Here is a 22,062-nt window from a genome sequence, read left to right as displayed (position 1 = left end):
TGCAAAGGCTTTTTAAGTCAATAAATGTGTTTAGGTAGCAGTCATTAATGCACATTTCTGCCAGATGCAAAACGAGGTTATCCCTAGTAACCTCCATCCAAAAATTAATGATTAACAACAATTAGCAGACACATTGATATGCCTTGATCAAAGGCTTAGGCAAAAAAGTAAAACGGTAGAAGGCAATCTGTTTGTCGATGCAACTCGTTTGCTGGGGACGAACAACGAAGCTCGCTAGAAGGTAAAGGAATTTATAAAAAGGCGATGATTTTCCAGACTTGAGAAAAGTTTCATATCAAAATGTGCATTGATTGTGAACAAAGTTCGTGTAATAAATGCAAGTGAATGGTGTCCGAGGTGTGACAAATCAAAGAAATTAAAGTATCAATTAAATTATTCATATCATCACTTAAAGACCACTACCATAAGAAAACAGTACAATAATTAGTGCCGTATGGTTAATGCCTTAATACCTGACATACATATAAATTGAATAAATACGTTTAAGCATTCTTCTACCGTAGCAAAAGAGTTGAGCTAAAGTAGACGCTAGAGAATACTTCTATTGAATCAAATGCAAGAAAGTGAAAAGCTTTTATGCTTACAGGAATGATAGTCTGGTTACAGAATTTCCTGACACGATAGTTACCCCTGAATTGCCTGTCTCTTGCTACTCTGATTTAATCACTACTTCCTGTACATTTAATCACAAAACAGTAATATGAAGAATAATTTTGCCACGTTAAATACTTACAAACAATAATAATGGGGAAAAAGGTATTGAACAACAAACAGCGATTGAAATCAACACAACGGAAGCTGCAAGAAAATCATTTAGGCCCTTGCTACCGCAAAAGTCTAATGGGCATCAGAAGCTATAGCTATATGCACGCATTACTTGGGAAAATTTTTTGAGCCCTTAGGCCATATCAGGGACAATTTTGAGCAATCTTATTCTTTACAAGATTTGATATTAGATTAGATTATTGCTACGATATCTAACTTAATATGCAAGTTTCTTCTGTTTCTAACATTATAAAGACTTTTATTTCATAACAACGCCGTTGATATGAAAAGGTTTTCGCCTCCGTAAACATTTGTATTACCCTTATGAATACGAACCTTTGCTTAGAGAGTGCAGCTAAATAGTACTGAGTGACAGGAATACAAGCCAGATCAGGTGATTTCTACGTTGGATCTTTAATCCAATCGAACAACCAAAACAGAATGAAACCTTAATACTTATATCAATTAAACGCTTTATGATCTGCACTTTGAATTACTTGTAATCTTAGCTACCAGAGCCGTAGAGAAGAAGCCAAATTTGAAATGATGTTAAGCCCTGCTATTAAATATATCAAATAATATCCGGTAAAAAGATAGCAAGTAGTAAAAAAGATCGATTACTAAAATGAAATCACCTTTGGCTTAAAGATACTTCAAATAATAAAACAGTTATTGTCAATCAAATTATCTTACTCTTGACACCATGGATTACAGCAACCTTTAGTTCTTTCCTCCAATCAAAGACAGAATAAACAAGAAGATGTAGATGATGTCAATGTACAACATCATTGCAGCAAAGACATAGTCTTCGGGGGAGATTTCAAATTTTCTTCCACCCATAATCAGCTGTGTGTCATAGGCAAGGAACTAAAACAAGCAAAACGTTTTTATTATCTTCTGATAATCTCTGATAATGACATACATCCTTGATAAAATACGCTTACTGAATAATCTTTTTCATTAGACATTTTAAATATCTAACTAATTGGTGCAATATTCGACCCAAATTATGCCCGTGCATTTATTATATTTGTAGAAGACTGAAACAGGGCCTATTTCAAATCTAGTGAGTGGAAAAATAATTGTCTTTATAGCTTTGAAAGAAAGTAACATAAGCCTACTATTCCTTTTAAACAAGGAGCGCAGTCTGATCTATGCCCCTTAAAGGTGCAAAAAGCAGGTACCAAAATAACTGGCAACAGCCATCGTTGTAGAGGCTTCTTTCTCAAAATATGCAAGTACTCGTCAATCAATGTAAGAAGGATACCAAAGTGCTATTTAATTGCAATCGCATATAATTGTCATTTACAAGGTTAGGTTTTTCGTATCTCCCAATCCTACAGAATTTGGATTATAAGTTCAAGAACGATATTCGATTCAAATATCTAGAAAACGTAGACAGAGTGATAATGCTCTATTTGACGTTATATCGATTGATATCGTTTGAGTTGCAATTCCATTATGAACTTCAATTTTCAATTGAATTGTAATTTAAAAATGCAAATATAAAGACTTGATAGGCTATTGGAAATAAACAAATGATGACATTGATGATTTGGATCGAGGAAATTCACGTCATGGTTATCAACCACGTTTTAAAATCACCAGAAGGAAAAATAGAAACAAAAATCACCAGAAGGAAAAAAGATCAGTTTCGAGTTTCTAAAAATCAATGTGAACAGCTTACCCCCATGAACAGAAGAGCGCCAAGTCCTGCGTAAACCATGTTGACGATCTGAAAAAAGACGTTTAATGCTTACATGAAGCAATAGATCTAAATTTCTTAAAATATATTTCTAGAAATGAAATAAACTTTTTCCTCATTGTCAAGACAACATCACTGATACAGAAAACCAGGACCAAGAAAATAAAAAAAAATGAAAAATACCTTAGATTTGATATGACAATTTTTTTCATGAAAACAGGGATTTTAACGCAAAAAGATAAAGAAATTTCGTAAGCTATTGAAAAATCTCCTCAAGTAAGAAGATTTTCCCGGATATAAAATGTACTTCTGTCCAAGGGTACAAAATCATTGAGAGACATATTAATATATTTACATTATAGGATATGAATAAAGATAAAACAGACATTGACATATACAGTTGAATCCCGCTTAGTCGTGCCACGGATAAGTCGGACTTTCACTAAATCGGACTGATTTTGAATTCCCATTGGATTTTTCTACCTTATTGAAGTGAAAAGTCGTACCCGGGACCATTTAGATATTCGACAGAGCTTTTCCTTATACCCCTTGAAGGTCCGATTGGGATTCATCTGTACATATATAAACATATCACATCTGTAGAAGCTAACAGAGAATCGTTAACTTAGTTTAGTTATGGAAAAATAGACAATTCAACATTGGTTACTATTGAAAGCTGCTCACACTGATGCTGCCCGATGGGACAAAGATGCCAGCGAAAATGCCAAAAAGCAACAAGCTGATGCATGCTACAAAAAGCACTCCACCACACCCTGTGAAATCATACTGCAAAAATGACAAAACAAATATTAAAATACAATTTGACAAACAATGCAATTAAAAACCATAAATGAATCTTATATATTTCAATGCTTAAGAAAATCCAAGTTTACGCATTTTTATTTGCGACAAGACGAAGTTCTGATAATGTTTGTAACGAAAACCGACCCTACGGTTTACCAAGTCAAAACGAAAAGCATTGAGAAGAAATACAATTGTAATCTTTGATCAACAATATAAAACCTATCAAATGATGTGCATTTTTGCATGTTGCAATAACGTTTGGGCTCTCCGTAACATGTAGAGACATGACAAACGCGACGTTTCTGAACATGATAAAAGTAAAAAAAACAGACCAACAAAGAGATATGATAAAAGGAATAACCATTTGGTATTCATGAAATATTACCTTTGTCTGACAAGCAAACAGCATCACAGAAACACTGGCAACCTGGAAATTAGACAAAAGAGCTTTAAAATACGCGAATGAAACAAAACAGATTCGCGGCTCCAATCCTGAGATTACAAATAGGAACAAACATATTATATGGAAAGAGTAAAAGTACGTACCAATGTTATTCCGAAGGCCAAAAGGACGATCTTTGTGTCATGAAAGCTATAGAGAAGAAACTAGCATTAATTAACACATCTGAAATGATTCATTATTGCACTGGGACTGTTTATATCAAATACAAGCATCGGCTTTGTCAGAAAGAGTTTAAAGTATGCTAACACTGTGAGGTTAAATTCTGAAATGATCTTTGATAAACCACATTTTTGAAAACAATTTCTTGAAAAAACGTTGCAATTGAATTTTACTACCAACCTAGGTTTTTCCTATTTTAATATTTATTGGACGGAAAGGTCATATACTTGCAAGCCCAGTTGCTCCTAAAACCTATATATTTTGTAAAAGACAAAAAAGGATATTTACCTTGTAATTGCAGCAACAAGATAAGACAAACTGATCGTCTAAAAAGATCAGAAACAAGGAATTTATAAATGATTTGCTATAAATTGTTTACTTGCAAGATTCTACCTAATTCTCTAGTTCACATACAAAAAATAACAGTCTTAACAAATTTTATGGTTCTTGCATCTTTTTGTCAATTCTCTCTGAAATCAGGAAATTCTCAGGGATAAAAATGATCAAACCAACAAAGGCAGGAGACGACCAACAAAGTCAATTTAAGGCAAAGCTGGCACTAATAGCTCTTTGTTACATTCATCTATTCCTGCTTTTTTCAATACTCCTTGGTGTGAGAATAAATCTTCTGCTTATGATGACTAAAATCAACTCACAGAAGCTGCAAATCCTTGACAACTATTTTTCAACTAGGGGGCTTTAGGAATGCAAAAATTGATCACAAAAAAGAAAAAGTCCACTCACAAAGACACAGAGAAGTATCATATTTGCTGGGTAACTCCTGGCAACATTTGTACAACATGCCAGAACAAAGTAAAGGATGAAAAAGGTAACACTGTAAAATAAACACCAACTGTTACATCAAATATAAAGACAACATTTTTTTGTTAAACTACTATACAAAAGAAAGCATAAGAATAGTACAAAGAAGAAAATAGCTTAATCTCTGCATGTTGCAACAAATAGAAAGACATATTTTACCAGTTAGTTATAAAAGTACATATCATTAAATGGAACATCCTACCACAATTTAAACTATATCTTTAGCTACAAGGTTCATTGTATCCATACTGGTTTAAGTTACAGTTATTGCATTTGGAACACAAAAATGTTATGCTTGATGCAAATAAAAAATTCTATCAACTTCCTTGTATAAGCACTTAAGTTAATCATACCTTTAGCATACAACAATCTATTACAAATTTTGCATGTGTAATATAGAAGTATCTTTTATGTGATTTACAATTTTCAACAGAAATAGGCAATCTTAAATAGAAAAGTTGGAAGTTTGTAAAAAATACTCACTAAGCTGCAATATAAACACCAATGTGATTCTGTACATATAGTTTTGTTGGTTCACTAAAAGCAAAATGGTTGATGAGCTTTGTTCTAAAAAATATTACATATATAATTTTGAACAACAATTAGCAACCAGAAATTAACATGGAGAACATAAGAGCAAACAGGCAATCCAAATAGAAACTTGCAATATAATGCTAAAGAAAAAGAAATAAAACTTAGAAATATAGCTGTCCTTCTTCTCATCTGAATAGAGATTATTATTGTATTTTGTTTTCTTAGTTTTTGATACAAAATTTGATACACAAACTTAGCAACCAATATCTTTCAACTACAACAGCACTTATGGTAACCCAACCCAGGTATTGATATCCAGCAATGTTTTGGTCTTTCTTGGCTCCTTGTACTATAAGTTGAACCTTCTAGGGTCAATATTAATGTCCCAAGGGGATATTATAGATAATTCAAGCAAAAAGATTCGCCTAGTGGGAAACAGGCTTAAGGCAGAAACCTTTCTTACTCATTGGCCAAATTTGGATCTACACTGCCAATTTAACTCTGCTGCGTAGGGATGGTATCTAAAGGAGTACACCAGGGTAGTTGATCCAAAGGCATAAGGATATCCAGCAAAATTAGCATAAAATCACCAAACTGGTTAGTTATAAACTGAAGAGCTCTTTGTAAAAGTCTGGTTAGTTATAAATTCATTAGGATCCAGGGTAATGTCAGCATGGTCAAGGAAACGGCAAAAGAAGTGATCAATAGCTTACGAAAGATCAAGCAAGTTGCTTGATATCTGTCAAGGCATCCATGTACATGGACTGCGGAGCATTTTACAGATTGATGGGAGTTCAACATGCTCTGTGCCAAGATCATGACAATTTATTACATGGCTTTAGGTACATTTTTTGAATCATTTGTTAAGCCAATTCAACTCCCTTGCTTTTACAGTTCCTGGTCTTATGTCTAATGTCCTACATTAGTTGCTAAACATATTGCAACTTAAGAATTCAGAGAGAGATCAAACTGCCATTGATAAAGGAATTTTTTCTGGTAGAAATCCTCTATATATCTGAGAACTTACTGAAACATAAACAGACAGGAAAATCCAATTGTTACAACCATCTGCAAAGCCAGAATTGCATACACCTTAAAAAGAACAACAAAACTGATTTAAAATCCTTAGGTTATTACAAATAAAATATATTTCTTCAATTAAGAGACCTGATGTGCTTATTTACAAAGTACTCTTCTTTGCACACCCAGAGATTAATAAAAGAGGGTTGGCTGTTTCAAAGATTTTGGCTTTTGAGATTTTGTCCACTTCCTTACAAGGTGGATGTTTTTACACTCCCCTCACAAAAGTATTGCACCACCTTGAAGGAGGGAAAATGGCGCAACAATTATCGAAAGCTATTGTTGTGCGAATTGATTGTGTTTAAGTGGCGAATGGAAGTGTGTCAGAATTGAAACAACCACCAATCAAAACTTCAATCTTTTTAGAAAACTTTTTTCAAAATAACAGTTTCAAAAGGTCTTTTAACAGTTTCAAATTTTAATATTTTGACGAGAGCTATGAACTTTGAAACCTCTTTATGCCTCCTTGAATTGGTTGCATATTATTGGGCAACGTATTATTGTGGAATTTCATTCCAAACCTGAACAATTTTTTTAATTAACGATTCTTTGGTTCTTCAAGAACCTTTAAAATCATGGTTCGGATTGTTTTTCATACGAAGCCAAACATTTTCTATGATGTACAAATCTGGACTTGAAAGATGCCAGGGAAAAACTTGAATTTATCTTGTTCGGAAATAAATAGTTGTAAAAATGGTTTCCTTTTACGCAGGTGAATTTCTATTTTATATTTGTGTAAGACACAAACATTGCTCAGTGTCAAGTTACATGTCTTTTAATGTTCCTTGGTGTAAACATGGTGAAATAAAACAGACAAAATCGCCACCCCTCTAACGTAACTTTTTTTACTTCTCGGTTTATTACTATTGAAGCACTCTCGAGAAACCTGTTTTTGATTTATTGAAGCTGTTGTGTGGCTGCATCTAACATGGTCAACAATTTTTCAAAAACTAAAGACCACTTACCTGTAAAAATTATATAGGGACTCGCCTCTCATTTGACAAATTTTCTCCCTTAGGCATGGTCTACTTTTTTTCAAACAATAATGTTTTTCCGTAAAATTTACATTTCTAACTAGGTTCTCTATGGCGTCAGCAAAATTTGCAAACTTTTCCCGCCGAAATTTGATAAAAAATATGCCTATTTCACCCAATTCATGCATTCAAATGTTTTGTATTGTCAAAATATTGACAGAAAGTGCCGCCATTTTGAACAAGGTGGTGCAATACTTTTGTGAGGGGAGTGTATGATTTCTATAATCTGAAAGTTTTATCTATTTTTTGCATTCAAGACATAGATTTCTACTTGATGCCAAAGAGCAAGATTGCTAGACAAGTAGCTTCTTACAAAACTTGACCCAGTCAATAACTTCGAAAGAGAGATATGCAATCTCTTAAGGATGAAAACAAATTTACGAACCTTTCGGATGAATCCTGAAAAGAGAAAAAAGGTTGCAGGTCACGTATCTTCTTGAAGCAAACAAATTGTCTTTGTGTTACTTTTCTTTGCATTCTGCATGTTTTTGTTAAAGGTAATGTGTCCAGCTAAAGCAAGCGACTCTGCGGGAGTTTTTAGAAACATGTGATTCTTCATGTCATCGCCCCAGCTATTACGGTCGTTCTGTTTATCTATCCTGCTGCGAGGTCAGCTTTTCATGTGAGCAGTTTTGCATCGCAAGAATACTAACCAATCGCAAACCGTTATTTTGATGGGTGGCTTGACAAGTTGGGTATACGCAGTCCTTTTATATGGACACATTACCTTTAATTTGATTTCTTTTTAATTACATGCATTCTAGCTCTGTCAGAAAAGTCTCATAAGAATAAGTTAGCCCTGACTATGGAAAAACCTGCTTCTAATCAATTTTCAGTAGCCTGACATTGATAGCAAAAAGGATTAAAAATTACTGAATTCATTTGTGGGTAAACAACTCTTATAGTTACCAGAACTGCTAATAATTTTTGGCTGCACACTAGATATCATACTGTAATAAAAGGTAAATGAAAAGATATTAAAACGACAGTAAATACCTAATGAAAAATCCAAAGATTAACTTACCAAGTCGCACTGATTTGCTATCAAATGAAAACATATCATTCTCGTGAAATGATTCTGGATGAGAATCTGTAATAATGACAGTGGTGCTTGTAGTATTGGTTATTGTATTCTCATAGCTTGGAGGGGCAGCTGCTGGAATCCCTTGTTGATCTGGATATGGTTGCCCATATGGTTGAGCTGGATAGGGCTGAGCTGGATAGGGCTGAGCTGGATAGGGCTGACCAGCATATGGTTGGGCTGGATATGAATTGGCTTGGTAGGGGTTATTCGGAGGATATGGCTGCCAGTTAGTTGGCTGTACTTCTTCTTGATTTTTCATTTTCTGAAAATTTAGTGTTGGTCACCAAGGTACCTATAAGAATGATGCATAGCTCAAACAAATGCTCCAAAAGGTAAATTTAGCTTTATTTGTTTCATATTATTTCATTGCCTAACCTTTTCCCATGTAAACTGTTGAAATTCAACAGCTCAGTCTAACAATCTTTAAGAGTAGTATTTCAACAAAGATGAGGTATCATGTAACCAATCAGGTCAGGAAATGATATTTTTACCTTGTCTTACATTAACTTTTGATAAACCTCCTGGGGATCTCCAGGTGATCTTCCTTTAGCATGTTGAAAATAAAAACAGGACCAAGATGACTTATGAAATTTAAGGGAAGTTCACATCACAGCAGACCAATCTTCAAACATTAAATAACTTTCAATTTTGAAAGTTACTATAACTTTGAGTGTGACAAACCAATGTTTTTGGTATTGCAGTCGGAAGTGGGCCATTCTATTTAGCAAGCATTTTAGGACAGAAATATGATGGCAAAAGTAAAACATTTGCAGGGGCCTTTTTGGAAACCTTTCACAAACAAAAGCTAAAGCCAAATACAAATTGTAATTTAGATTGTAAGGAGGTCTTGAATACAACAACCCTTAAAATCAGACAATAAACAGCAAAGTATATCTGGGTTTGGAGATAAAAAGCTGGCTAGAAGTGTACATAAGATCTAGCATCATTATACCATTAAGCATCTAGCAGCATCTGGCTAGCACCATTTAATGTACTATAGCAAATAGTAAACTTGCGTTCAAAAAGCGCAGGGACAAACTTAAAAAATTTGAAGACATTTTTTGCAGTGAGTTTGGAAAGACTTTTAAAAATGTCCATGATTTTTTGCAAGACATTGTTGATTTTTCAATGCCTTTTATGTATATATGTCAAAAAGTTCACAAAACATCAACCATAAAATATCTATAGGCCTTAAGTCATAAACCATAAACAAGGGAGTCAAAACTGAAAAATAAAAAACTGAGTCATGAGAAGGGCTTACAAATTGCGGGCCCTTCATACGCGAAAATAACACGAATGGATTCCTTGAAATTGCATCACTTGTTGGCTGCTTAATGAGTGCAGCTTTTGTGGTGTGTAAAAATTTTTTTCCTTACAAGAAGAGCAAAAATTTACCAAGGGTTGGCAGGCCAAATAAGTTTACGATTCCGAGTGACAAAAGGTCCTTTTTGAGGGAACTGCAAATTAATAGGTTATACTGTTCACAAGATATTTTATTTTGTGTAAAAAGTAGCTAAATTTGGAACATTTGCAAAAACATGGCTATAAAAATCATAAGAAATATAGCTCTCAAAATAAATTCAATAATTTCATGAAATTGTAACATTTTCCTTGATACAGAAAACTTTATTTGAGACTTTATGGTTTTATTTTGAAATTTTCTTTGTAAATTTCTTTGTTATGCAACATGAAGAATCTAAAAACGAGTTTGTTTGGACATATCTAAAAAATTGCCAAGGCCATACACATGAGTTTTACATTTAAGAGCATACAACTCTTTTTCAGATTTTGCTAATATTTAAAAGAAAATTTTAAGAACTCTATGCTTTTTGAGTTTTTGTTCAAAAGCTGAAGCGATTTTTCACCACACTTTTGGGATACATAGGCCTAGATTTTTTGAAAAAGACTGCTCATATCTGAACAAGGTTCTGTTGCCAACCCCAATAGCACAACACCATAATTCTTTTATTGTATTTTTCTCAATACTTTTTAACCATATGTGTACATTGTTTTACTTTCTTATCTTTTTATCATTTTTTCACTATCCTTGGTAATTTTCCTCAAACATAGAAAGGGATGTTAATTCCCCTAATTTAGTAGCTTGACAGCACCTTTGTGCATTTGATTTAAGTATCAAAGCGCATTTTATGGTGTTGCATATCCTTCCTGCAGTTTTTTCTTGGGGATTTATATATTCATAGTTGATGTATTACAAATGGTATATCTAAATCAATTACTACTCGCTGCTTGAATGAAAATAGATTAAATTGAAATTAAACAAAATAGAGCTTATAAGATATGATAAGATAACGGCAGTGGACACCTGGGGGTGGTCTCCCCCAACACCTTGGAGGAATAACAATATTTTAGTTAACACATTTCCCCCTAGTGAATTTAATAACACAGGACAGAGCCACTGCCAGCAGCTATTCAAGGTAGATTTCCAGTGAACAGCAAAACGGCATCAAATCTTCTCCATATATAAATGAAATTTAATTGGGTAATTTTAGCAGTGAAGATTCTCCATCCAAAGGAAGTATTAATTGGCTTGATCAACACCTGGGAAAGAGAATATGCCCATTTATTGTGTACGAAGAATGAGTACACTAGGTGGTGGGTTGAGGGGCACACACGCCAGCAATCCAAGAAACTATCATCTCATTGCCAAAAGAGAAGTTGGCACAGCTTTTAGCAAAAACAATCAACCCTTTGTGGCATCGTGTAATTTTAATACGGATAAAGCAGCAATAAAAATTTTGATTGGCAAAAATGTATTGCTAGTAAATAATGCCATTGTTTTCTTTGCATATCAGGGCCTTGTGCTCCTACCTTGAAGTTACCTTCACAAGCACACTACTTAATGAACATCCAGGCACAATCCAGAGAGCATCCAGGCAATACTGTAAAAGTCTAAATAGCACTAATAAAATACCAAATTATCCAACTTTTATGATTTTGACTTCAAAGAGTTTCACAACCAATGTATCTAATCTTAAACTCAGGCTGATAGCTTAACCAACTGACAAATGACCAGCAGAAAATTGAATAATCAAAAAAACGCTGACTATAGCACATGAAACGTCAAGGGAGGTACGCTTTGCAAGGCTTCAACTTTCCTGGCTGGTGGGTTTTGCCTGAGTGCCCTGAGACATGCTTGATACAAATACAATGCAAGCAAAGAAAGATCATCTATAACTGGCAACAGCTGTTTAGCTTGATGTGAGGCCTTCTTTCTATTGACTCTAGACCAGGAGTGTAGAGGTAGGGGGCTCGGGGGCTGAGCCCCCCATATAAATGCCAAAAATTAGCCAATTTTTCACTTTTCCTTCTGTTATTAGCAACACTATACGCATCTCTTATTTTTTGTAGCAACAAATAAAACCAATTTTTGTGTACGAAGAAAATCTTCTTATTTCGACATATCATAACTGTCTACAACAGCATCTAAACAGTACCTGTATTCTCCGTACACAGCGACAGGATACCTACCTTCTTTCCTCAAATTCAATAGCATGGAATTAACCTCTAGTGTTGAACAGGAAAAGTTAAAACGAACGTACAAAACGAACTGATCATGGAAAGCTAAAAACCTTTTGCCAACTCCGGCCTTCATTTTATTATGCCAGTTTAGGTTGAGCCTCTTGGTTTATGGGCTATAGACTCATCTGTAAATAAATTCGTTGTAAATAGATTTTTGGCTGATAGACGGACTGACGAAAAGAGTTTTAATGTGAAACCGAAACTTTCGGCGCAAGTAAAACAAATCGCTCTGCAACACGATTTGCTAATTCGCAAGTTACCGGGCGTAAACTTTTCAATCGTGGGTACATAAAAAGGAACATTAAATTAATTCACTTTTAAGAATTAACTAAAAACTTTCATACGCAATCTTGTTTGAACCTGCTTGCTGCTCTCTTTCGAAATTCGGCCTAATCCTGATCTTCTGACTTTGAGCCTAAGATCACAGTATGTGCCTTAACTTGATCAACAATGTGGCAAATTTCCCTTCTGATGTAACTTTATTGTAAATCTTACTGCTTGAACCATTGCTTGTAACTCTGGAAATGTTCTTACTTACGTTTTGAAGTTTTATACCACGGCGCTATCAAGGAACCAATGCAGCTGCACGTTCAATATGAGGAACTTTCACTTTCACAGGAACTGTGCCTATGGTGGCGCATCGCATACATTCTCGCATGACGTCATATAGAATACCGTGGGTACCAGACTCACTTAACTAGGGTACATAGAGATCTATCTAAGAATATTTGCAAAAAGCAGCTTATATGCAGAAAAATGTCGAGTATTATCAATTATTTGGGAATGCTTGTGCTTAGGCCGCACACAAGCTCCAGTCTAGAAAATTTTCTCAGAAGCTGCACTTCTGACCAATAACCAATGGGTATTGTTTACGCTGGAGTTCACCAAATGCCGCTCGTGACCAGAAAGAGAGGCCATTTATTGCAGGATATATTTTACATTGACTTTAACACTACGACGTATTTGTCCAGCATTTTTTTACGCTTGCGCTGCAAGCGTAGCATACATAAACACTACGCCACTGAAAGACATAGTAACCAAGCTAAAGCTAACGGCACATTTAAGGGATTACTAGGCACCGTAACTTACAGGATGATATACTACATTTCTTTCCAATTTTGCCTCAAAATTCTTTTTGCTCTGCAGGAAAGTGGGGGGCATGGCCCCCGGACCCCCAGTTTCGTCGGCAGACCTCATTAATCTGAGCGAGCGCGCGGTCGAAACTTGCAGGCACAAAGCTCATTCTCAGGAATTTCTGCAGGCACATTTCTGAATCGATTTTATTTATCTTTATTGTACTATTGGCATTCTTTCTTCAAACATCTTTCTTGACATTGAAATTGAACAGTTAAATAGAATATAAAAGGTAGTCTTTATTGCTAAAATGACAGAAGGTCCTTATTCTAAAGTCGCCATTTCATTCTCAAAATCAAATTCGTTGTTTGTTTCTTTTCCTCTATTATCTCTTGATGGTAGAGGTCATTCGCAATTATTGTATCGCTTCTTTCTCAGAGTTTTATGTTATGCCTTGTAAAACTCATTGGTGCATAGTAGGCTGAAGAAACACACTTGGTAGCCATCGATTTTTGACGTATTTGATCAAAATTTCATGGTACACCTCCAAATAATCCATCAAAAACAAAATTTGTTGACAATTAGTGACAACATAAGCAAGCCTCTATTTCTTCAATTTTTGGAGTGACAGCATTTTCATTTCAAAAGTATCAAATCTTACAAGCATGATAAAATCAAAGCTAAGAAACAGAATCCTTATAAGATGCTTTTTATAATTTATAACAAGATATTTCAACGAAAGTAATTGGGAATAGAACCTTTTATGGCTATTTTTCATATCTTTGAAATGAGAAAAGCCCAGTGTAACGTCGAATTTCTTGTAACCTTTGCCAAGGAAGTGATAGCAAAATCCTAAATTTTACAAACCTTGAAAGAAGATGTTGTAAACAAAACTGCTCCATTTAAAGTGAAGCTTTTAAGATGTCGAAAAACATTTTTACTGAAGATGTCTTTATTTGATGAAATCGGTAACAACGACAGGGCTACTTGACAACCCAAAACAACCCGTAGATAACAACTGGTAGCATTTATTATGTCATCCATCTGTTCAGTTTTACATGTAGTTACATGTAGTTCATGATGATATTGATAAGGTATATGATTTTGACAAACGTAAGTTGGTGTAACAGCACTGAGCGTAACCGGGAGGCTCTCAGTTTACAGGGTGCAATTTATAACTATAAATTGCACCCTATTTTACTTGCAGGCATATTTTTACTCAGCTTTGCGCTCGCAGGCACAAAATATTATTAATGAGCCGGCGCCTGAAGATTAGCAAAGGGCTAGAGCAGTGGCAGCTCCAGCCTGGGATAAGTGCAGGGGACAAAAGGTGTGTCAGGGACCACGCCCTTTTCCCCTGTTTGAAACAATTTCTTCCGGAGGAAACACCTCTTGTCTCCCAGAAAGGTCATTTTAATGTGACGATCTAGATAACGTACATACCTCCCCCGTGAAGTTTTCTCATCAGATTTGCAAGAATCTCAAGAACCAACTTTCTTAAAAAGTGGGGGGCTCCGCCACTGGGCTAGAGTTGCGTACAGAATTGCGATATGATTGTTAACCAGTCCAGTTTAACCAATCTCAATCGGAATTTTTCATTCAAGGGTATGGACTCCGGCCCGGGGGCATGGTCTGGAAGCTCGAAAGAGATTAATAAAGTAAGGATGCAAAGTGTTTGGCCGGAAGACGACAAACGTCAAGGCAAAGGTCTACTTAAGAAGCAAAAGTACTGTTTACCAGTGGATGTCAATCGCATTTTTCGTCATCCTTTCAACACATATTCTTGAGAAAGCCGAAAATATTAATTATCTACAAAATATTGCCTAATTATTACTGTCGAGTTTCTTCATTACTTAGTATTTTCAATTTGTCTTTTAGACCAATATGAAAGATGTAGTGAAAATTACCATTAGGATTACAGATGTAGGACTACGCGATTGAGAAAAAGCTAACCATTTGCTTACTTTTGCAAAGTTTGCAAACGATAGAAACATCATAAAGATATTTTCTAAAATTATGTTAATACATTGAAAAAGGCAATATAACTATTATAAACCATTTTTCAACAAGTGGATAATTAGAACTCTATAGCAGCCTTCAGCTAAATTTACTATAGCTATTTCCCTATACAGGAATCGTTGGAGGTGACGTTTAATGTTGAACAGAGGGATGAGTTTAGTAGGTGTAGCCCATGAGAGCCATCACGACTCCACCCTTTTTGCAACATTTCTTTGCTATTTACTTTTAAAAGCATTGTTTCAATGAAAATTGCAAATATTTGTTTATAAACTCTTTTGCTTCAATTAAAACAGGGACATGGCTCTCACTGGTTTATCGTTCATCCTTTTAGAGACTTTATACTGAGTTAAAGGGGCGGTGTAGGACCTAAAAACCAAAGAGCCAAAAAACATCTTAGGAAATTCATTATAGAAGAATGTTGCCCCTCAATATCTTTGTATAAGCAATCATAAGATTCTTAGTGCTGAACTTTTCGAAGGGGTGGTCCCGTCTGTGGCCAAAGACACCTCTCCTCAGGTTTCGCATATGGAAATTGCTAAAATGCTAGGTATTGATTTTATCAGGTATTCTTAGAACAATGTTTTGGTCCTTTTAAAAGATATGATGTATAATACAGTTTGTTAAAAATTCGCAGCAGCCAAATTACTTGTTTCACAGAGTAGAAGAAGAGAAGGCAATTCGGAGAAAAATCGCCTGTAGTTCCACAACCATCAACACAGTTCACCACCATTACATCGTAGTATTTCCATAGCCACTACTTCCATTTACTCTCGCTTTATCGCCATCAAGACCAGGAGGTCTCTCAATAATGTAATCGTTTGAGCGAGTAAAGTCTGCTCTGCCACTGTAACTCTCCTCGGGGACTGAGAACACCAGCGCATAAAGACTTCCAGCAAGCACAGCGCCGACTATTGGTCCAGCCCAGTAGATCTTAATAAAAACAAACACAAAGAATATCAACAATTTGAATTTAAACTCCAGTTTAATCACGTGAGGTTCTCAGTGACCACAGTCTACTTGCACCTCGTGGATGCGTTTCATTAAGGTAGAAATACCCAGCATCCTTTAGAAATGGTAGTTTTCTGATGCATTTCATCGAAATTTGTTTGATATAAAACATTTCTCACTTGAAAAAACAAAGAAACAAGGCTGCATCATCAACTTCGTGAAGTTCTTCGTGAAGAACAAGAAATGATATACAATATGACTGAATCATATTTGGCACATATTTTTATACTAACTTACTACGTTTATGACAAAAGCGACTATCATAAAGTATTACTATATAGCTCATTTTCCTTTTTTCTATTTTCATCCAAATTCTAAATTATTCATACAAAGAAACTTTTGAACAAACCTAGATTTCGGACAATTAAAGTTTCGTCCAAAAATTTGATAATCTGAAAAACTTCAATCATAATGTAGTTAATGTTGCACAAATAGAACAAACACCCAATTGTCAATGTGAGCTAAGCTTAACAGTGTCTCAAACAGTTTTCTAACTTCTAAGGAAATTTCCTCAAACTAAGGATTTTTTTACTTTTTGAGGATTTTTCAAGAAATTTGAGATTCTTTAAAATTTGTTTTAAAACTCTTCTATGATCAAAGAAAATTTCACATTTCCAACAAATTGCATGCATAGTATGTTGCCAACAATCTCTTCCTGATACTTTTGCAAGCCAATTCTGCCAAAACTCCTCTGGAAAACATCAAGAAATGCTGGCAACAAGTAGAGACATTATATCATAATTACCCAGTGGTAGCTAGGCCAGTGTGATTTTATGATTGCAGGAGCCAAGGCACGGGCTGGGTTCATTCCACAGCTTGTGTATGGTACCTGCAACATTAACATAAAGAATGTAGCATGGTGGTAAAATAATCACTATTTGCGATCATGGTCAGGGTTTAACTTCGAAAAAGAAGAACAAAAAGGAAGAGAATACAATCCATCAAATTCACCACACTCATGGAGACTGTCATAAGCAGGGATGTGTGTATGAGGGGAAATGCTTCGACATAAATATTCTTTACGCCTCAGAACGTCATCTCGTGCTGCATGCGCCACTGAGGGTCATTATAAGGTTGGCGAGCCTTAATAATTAATTCAAAGAACAATGGTTTATTTCAAATTAAACATACACTCAACAAGAAAATATCGTTGGGATGAATAACTAGATGACCATAACAATGAGAATGATAGCGATACAAAATCATGTTGATAAAGATGCTTACAAAATGATGGCGATTGATGATGGAGAATAGGGTTCATAAAATCGTAAAGTCGTCAGGGATATTTTTCAAAATCTTTTTCCATAAATCTGGGAATGTTTGCAACAATCTGTGGCTATCTGTAATGATTGGCAATGAAACATTGAAGGGATCCTCGGTTTTGGAAATTTTCGCAAAAGATTTAATCGTAGCATGTTTTAATCCCATACTCGCATACCCTTGAACTAGATTTTCTCGTAGACTTTTCGTTTTTGCAAAAAAGATCTTTGAACAGCACAAAGGTGAAAATGACGGCTTTGCAAAACGATTCTATAAGAGTTTACAATGCTTGAATGTATATATGATTAAATAATAAGGTGATAACTGTGTAAATGTATTAAGGTTGAATTAATATGTACCGCAAGCAGATGTCCGGCTGCTGTAGCAAAACCATAAGCAAGCCCAGGCCCAAAACTTTTATCTTCTCTGTTTACATCGAACGCAGACAAGTAAACAAAAGAGACGAAGAATCCCAGAATGCCCTCCATTGCAAACCCTTGCCAGTACGTAGTTGAATTTCGAAGAGAGAGGACGCCCAGGTCATCTCTTCGCCCACTAGGTGTCAATGCAAAAATGATGGCTGCACCAGTGATAGCTAAAAAGAAATGCAATGTTTCAAACGTTCTCTAAGTGATATAAACATCTCTTTGAAATAGTTATGCAAACGCTCAAATGCAAACGATATAATTATGCAAACTTTGATGACCAACGTATAAAGTATTTTTACGTTTGGGTCAATATTTGAATTTTTACAGTGGCTCAAACAGTTTCGTCTTCCCAGAAGAAGAAAGTCAACTTTTAGAAAAAGAGAGTTCCATTTAACTGTGGATACCTCTTGGTATCCAAAAGGTTTTTAAGTTAAAGTCATTTAGAGTTAAGGTTAATTGGAATTGTTTCTGTTCGTTTTTTGGACAGTATATCCTTATTTTGTTGGTAAAACCGTTGCAGTCAAGACGAACAAATATTTATACAAGACAAAAGCTTGCTACTGATCACGCTACCAAGTGAATAATGGAACATTTCAATGTTCTATTCATTCCAGGGTCCACGCCACGAATTTAAAAGTGGGGGGCCAAGGCTAGCATAGGTAGGGGGCCAAGGCTTTTTCCCCCTTTTACTGCAGCTTTAGAGCTACTTGCTTCGTAAAAAAGTGGGGGGCCATGGCCACCCCGACCCTCCGGTAGCGTAGGCCCTGTATTTGTGGAACTTTCAAGTGTCCGCAAAAGTCTTAAGGTTTTTCTATCATTAGATTAGGGCCTCCGACGAAATTTCTTTTTGTTCTTCTTTTCGAAGTTAAACCCTGACCATGATCACAAATAGTGATTATTTTACCACCATGCTACATTCTTTATGTTAATGTTGCAGGTACCATACACAAGCTGTGATATGAACCCAGCCCTTGCTTTGGCTCCTAGCGTGGGCCCTGTATTTGTGGAACTTTCAAGTGTCCGCCAAAGTCTTAAGGTTTCTCTATCATTAGATCAGGGCCTCCGACGAAGGGGAGGGACCATGACCCCAACCACTTTTTTCCAGAACAACAGGACTTTTCACAAAATCTTTTTGCTATGTTTGTCTAAGTGCCTCCTTTGCCTCCCCGACCCCCCCCCCCCCCACTTTCCAACCTGTGTCAGTGCACATGTAGATGAGCTTCCCAGGGCGTGCCTCCAACTAGTAAGGTTTTTGTGGTCATAACCTAGGGACAGCTGGACGCCAGTTAAACAAACTTCTATTCACGTGGCTTCACCCGAGTTGACGAACGCTGTGGTCACAAATTCTGTTTTGTCATTAAACAAGCATTGTGAAACAGTTGGTAAAATGATCAAATTCCAAAGTTGTATTCAGTTTGTCCCTCCCATCATGCCGACGATGCTTGCGTGCTTCGAAGTGGAGTGACTTTAAAGATAAGCGTAAAATGTCGTGATGAGCTTTTTTTCTTTAACGGGGGTAGCAGGTAAATATGACAAGGGCAGCAAAGTTTGTAGCCTTTGTTTGGAAAGGGGGAAGGGGGGGGGTCTACGGCGTAGGCCAAAAATTGTCTTTGATCGGCAGGGGATGAGATATCGTTCCAAAGAGGGAACGTAGAACTGATTGGGGAAAATAAATAGCAGATTGCCCAGTAGAGATATTTCCCACTAGGGGTGGTTTTCATCGCGCATGTTGAACTAGGGTGAATGAATAATAAAAAGGATTAGAAAGCAAAACGAGATACGGTGACTGGGTGATCCAAAGAATTTTGAAAGACACTGCAGATAAGTTATGTACGCAGTCTTTCTTATATTTGCCCAGCTACCGTGAGAAAAATCTTCTCATCGAGATGACATCCACCTGTTGACATTATCTACCATAAACTTTCTTTGATATTATCAGGAATGGTTGAAACCATTGGTTCCAAAAACTATGCTACACAATGAGTGATTGATTTTAAGTTGCAGTGTAAAAAAATGGAACTTAGCATCAACGTGTAAAAAAACTGTTACAGCAATAGAAATTGTCCATTAAACATTTGCCTTTTAACCTATGAATACCAACAATCGTTGGCTTTTGATCTGGAAATATCTTTCTCTTTAACTCTTACCTCCTCCACATTGAACTATCAAATAACCAATTGTCTGCAAAATTGATATTCTTCTTGCAATTACACACGATAAAGAAATAGCAGGATTTATGTGTCCACCGCTTGAGGGTGCAAACATATGCGAAACACAAGCCACGGTTAGTCCAACGCTAAGAGCGATTCGAAGCTGGTCATCTATCTTGCTTTCATCGGACGACAAGGAAACGCCAAGCACAAGGCAAGTGTATAAAGCGGTTCCGAGAAATTCAGCCAAAATTGATCGCCAGTAGAACAAATTGCAAAGCTGACTCATTGTAAATCGCTGTGAAAGTCTGATAAAAGATTGAACAAGGTATGATACCAACAGCTAGGTGTCTCACTTCAAATCAGGCTGTGCCACCGAAAGAAACAGAGCTCCGTGTTTAGCAGTTCCTTACACACTGCAGGTCTCCCAAGGCCTAAACGTTTGCTCTTGCTACAAACACAAACCAATGCTACCAAACCTTATTTTTGTTGACGACAAAATGAAGTTATCCAGATACGCTGGTGCGATAAACGCATAGACGACAATTCTCTGTAATGCAAATAAAAAATTAATCATGTACAATTCAGTTTGTGGCTTGGACACTGAAATTGTTTGCCATTCAAAAGACGGCAAAAGAATGGATGGTATGCATAATTCATTGACAAAAAAATTCATAGATATTCAGGCAGAATTAATCAACCGTTGATAAGCAATGTGAATCACTGTTTTGCACATAAAGCTATATTGTTTTTTGTTTGCAGAATGCTTCGCTTCACAGCCCCTGGCTCTGTACCAGATTCTTTACAGAGGGGCCACATTCTCTCCCGAAGGACCTGCTTGAAAAATAAAATTTTCAGTTTCACTCTTCCCGGTTTAATCCAAGGCTGCAGTGGCGGCTCCAGCTTGGGATAAGTGGGAGGAGCAAAAGGTGTGCCAGGGACCACGCCCCTTTCCCCTGTTTGAAACATTATCTTCCAGAGGGAACACCTCTTGTCTCCCAAGAAATGTGATTTAAATGTGACCATCTAGATAACGTACATTACATACCCCCCCCCAAAGTTTTCTCATCATCAGGTTTGCAAGAATCTCAAGGAACAACTTTCTGAAAAGTGGGGAGGGGGAACTAGTCCCCCCATCCCCCCCCCCGTGGCTCGACCACTGCAAGCAAAAGTCAGTGCTGACGCCAATCGTCTTCTTTAGCAAAAGAAAACATACCAATAACGACTTGTTTTCATCCCACCTCGTAGATGTGGACAATGATAAACCAATCTCAAACATGGCCATGGTGTTTGGGCAAAACGTTGGCTCCCACTGAAAGCATCTTAGAGGTTAACATTCCATAAAATATTGTTAAATAAATATCGCTCAATGTCACTGTGACAGAACTCTCATTGGACACAACTAGCCAAGGTCTTTTTCAATTACAATACAGCATTGAAACAAAGGTGCCACGACTTTATAAGATTTTTCCGTTGCACCTTGTTCGTCAGCACCTAAAGGATTTTTGCCGAGCTAAAGAAGCCATTTTTGTACTCACCCTGTAACCTTTTTGCAACAATTTGCAACGTGTCAACATTTCTGTATTAGTTGAACTTCCAAAATATGGCACTTAGTAGGAACTTTGAAACGGAAACGCATAAAAAAAGCATAAAAGAGTATTTATGTTTTGACCGCACCTCTAAAGACTGAATTACCATACGTACTGATCTGCCTTACTCTCAGTTGTTTGAAATTATTATGCATGCATATACAAAGGGATATTTTTGCAACCTTAACTGTATGCTATTTTCCACCTCTGAACAAAAACAATCTCAAGTAGGCCCGGTTCAACGCTAGCTTTTCAGCTAACTGATGTTTTATTTCATTTTAATTTCTGAGCGTTTGAACAAAAATTATAAATTTATGTAAATCTATTCATAGTTTCAAACCGTTCCGTTTTGAAGAATGGACTTTCCAGCGAACTGGAAGCATCAAAATTCTAAAATGTTCCTGCCATTTCGCAGCAACCATAGTGCCAACTCAGGTATTATCGTGTGTTTTCCCCATACATATATCGACTCTATTGGTTGCTCTGGTGTTACAGAAATCTAGCGAGGAAAAGACCGCAGCTT

The 22,062-nt window shown here is 36.2% G+C and overlaps 2 protein-coding genes and 1 long non-coding RNA gene across 5 annotated transcripts; all 3 read right to left on the bottom strand.

Annotated features, from left to right (window-relative positions):
- Positions 1-382: 382 nt before the first annotated feature.
- Positions 383-12,704, bottom strand: LOC135682793 (protein lifeguard 2). 3 transcript variants are annotated; one of them, XM_065197829.2, is made up of 12 exons: positions 12,550-12,704; positions 8,412-8,763; positions 7,773-7,786; positions 6,301-6,365; positions 5,223-5,276; positions 4,662-4,752; positions 4,206-4,243; positions 3,842-3,887; positions 3,681-3,722; positions 3,176-3,277; positions 2,474-2,521; positions 383-1,653 (listed from the first exon to the last, which is right to left on the bottom strand). In XM_065197829.2, the coding sequence occupies exons 2-12, from the start codon at positions 8,728-8,730 to the stop codon at positions 1,507-1,509; spliced, it is 966 nt and encodes a 321-aa protein (XP_065053901.2). In that variant the 5' UTR covers positions 8,731-8,763; positions 12,550-12,704; the 3' UTR covers positions 383-1,506. The 3 variants fall into 3 exon arrangements, with proteins under 3 accessions (XP_065053901.2, XP_065053902.2, XP_065053903.2); XM_065197830.2 differs by lacking the exon at positions 12,550-12,704 and adding an exon at positions 12,356-12,543; XM_065197831.2 differs by lacking the exon at positions 12,550-12,704 and adding an exon at positions 12,372-12,543.
- A 2,336-nt stretch (positions 12,705-15,040) lies between these two features.
- On the bottom strand, positions 15,041-20,694 carry LOC135682796 (aquaporin AQPAe.a). Its single transcript, XM_065197835.2, has 4 exons — positions 19,948-20,694; positions 17,732-17,967; positions 16,858-16,941; positions 15,041-16,034 (listed from the first exon to the last, which is right to left on the bottom strand). The coding sequence occupies exons 1-4, from the start codon at positions 20,237-20,239 to the stop codon at positions 15,834-15,836; spliced, it is 813 nt and encodes a 270-aa protein (XP_065053907.2). The 5' UTR covers positions 20,240-20,694; the 3' UTR covers positions 15,041-15,833.
- LOC148958245 (uncharacterized) lies at positions 20,370-21,477 on the bottom strand. The gene is made up of 2 exons (XR_016144689.1): positions 21,167-21,477; positions 20,370-20,500 (listed from the first exon to the last, which is right to left on the bottom strand). It is a non-coding gene; the product is annotated as an uncharacterized LOC148958245 (long non-coding RNA).
- Positions 21,478-22,062: the final 585 nt, after the last annotated feature.

This window comes from Rhopilema esculentum, chromosome 16 (assembly GCF_057945365.1).
Source record: "Rhopilema esculentum isolate cy_ngs chromosome 16, ASM5794536v1, whole genome shotgun sequence".
Lineage (NCBI taxonomy): Eukaryota > Metazoa > Cnidaria > Scyphozoa > Rhizostomeae > Rhizostomatidae > Rhopilema > Rhopilema esculentum.
Note: the sequence above shows the minus strand (reverse complement) of the source record. Positions and strands in the feature narration are given on the sequence as shown.

Bases quoted from the DNA above. Each gene is read 5' to 3' on its own strand.
- LOC135682793 (XM_065197829.2), bottom strand. From the start codon at position 8,730: ATGAAAAATCAAGAAGAAGTACAGCCAACTAACTGGCAGCCATATCCT. The intron at 4,244-4,661 runs GTGAGTGGACTT...TGATCTTTTTAG, and splicing joins TGATACTTCTCTGTGTCTTT to ACGATCAGTTTGTCTTATCT. The intron at 3,723-3,841 runs GTACGTACTTTT...TCTAATTTCCAG, and splicing joins TGGCCTTCGGAATAACATTG to GTTGCCAGTGTTTCTGTGAT.
- LOC135682796 (XM_065197835.2), bottom strand. From the start codon at position 20,239: ATGAGTCAGCTTTGCAATTTGTTCTACTGGCGATCAATTTTGGCTGAA. The intron at 17,968-19,947 runs GTAAGAGTTAAA...ATTTCTTTTTAG, and splicing joins GATAGTTCAATGTGGAGGAG to CTATCACTGGTGCAGCCATC. The intron at 16,942-17,731 runs GTACATATTAAT...TTAATGTTGCAG, and splicing joins CAGCCGGACATCTGCTTGCG to GTACCATACACAAGCTGTGG.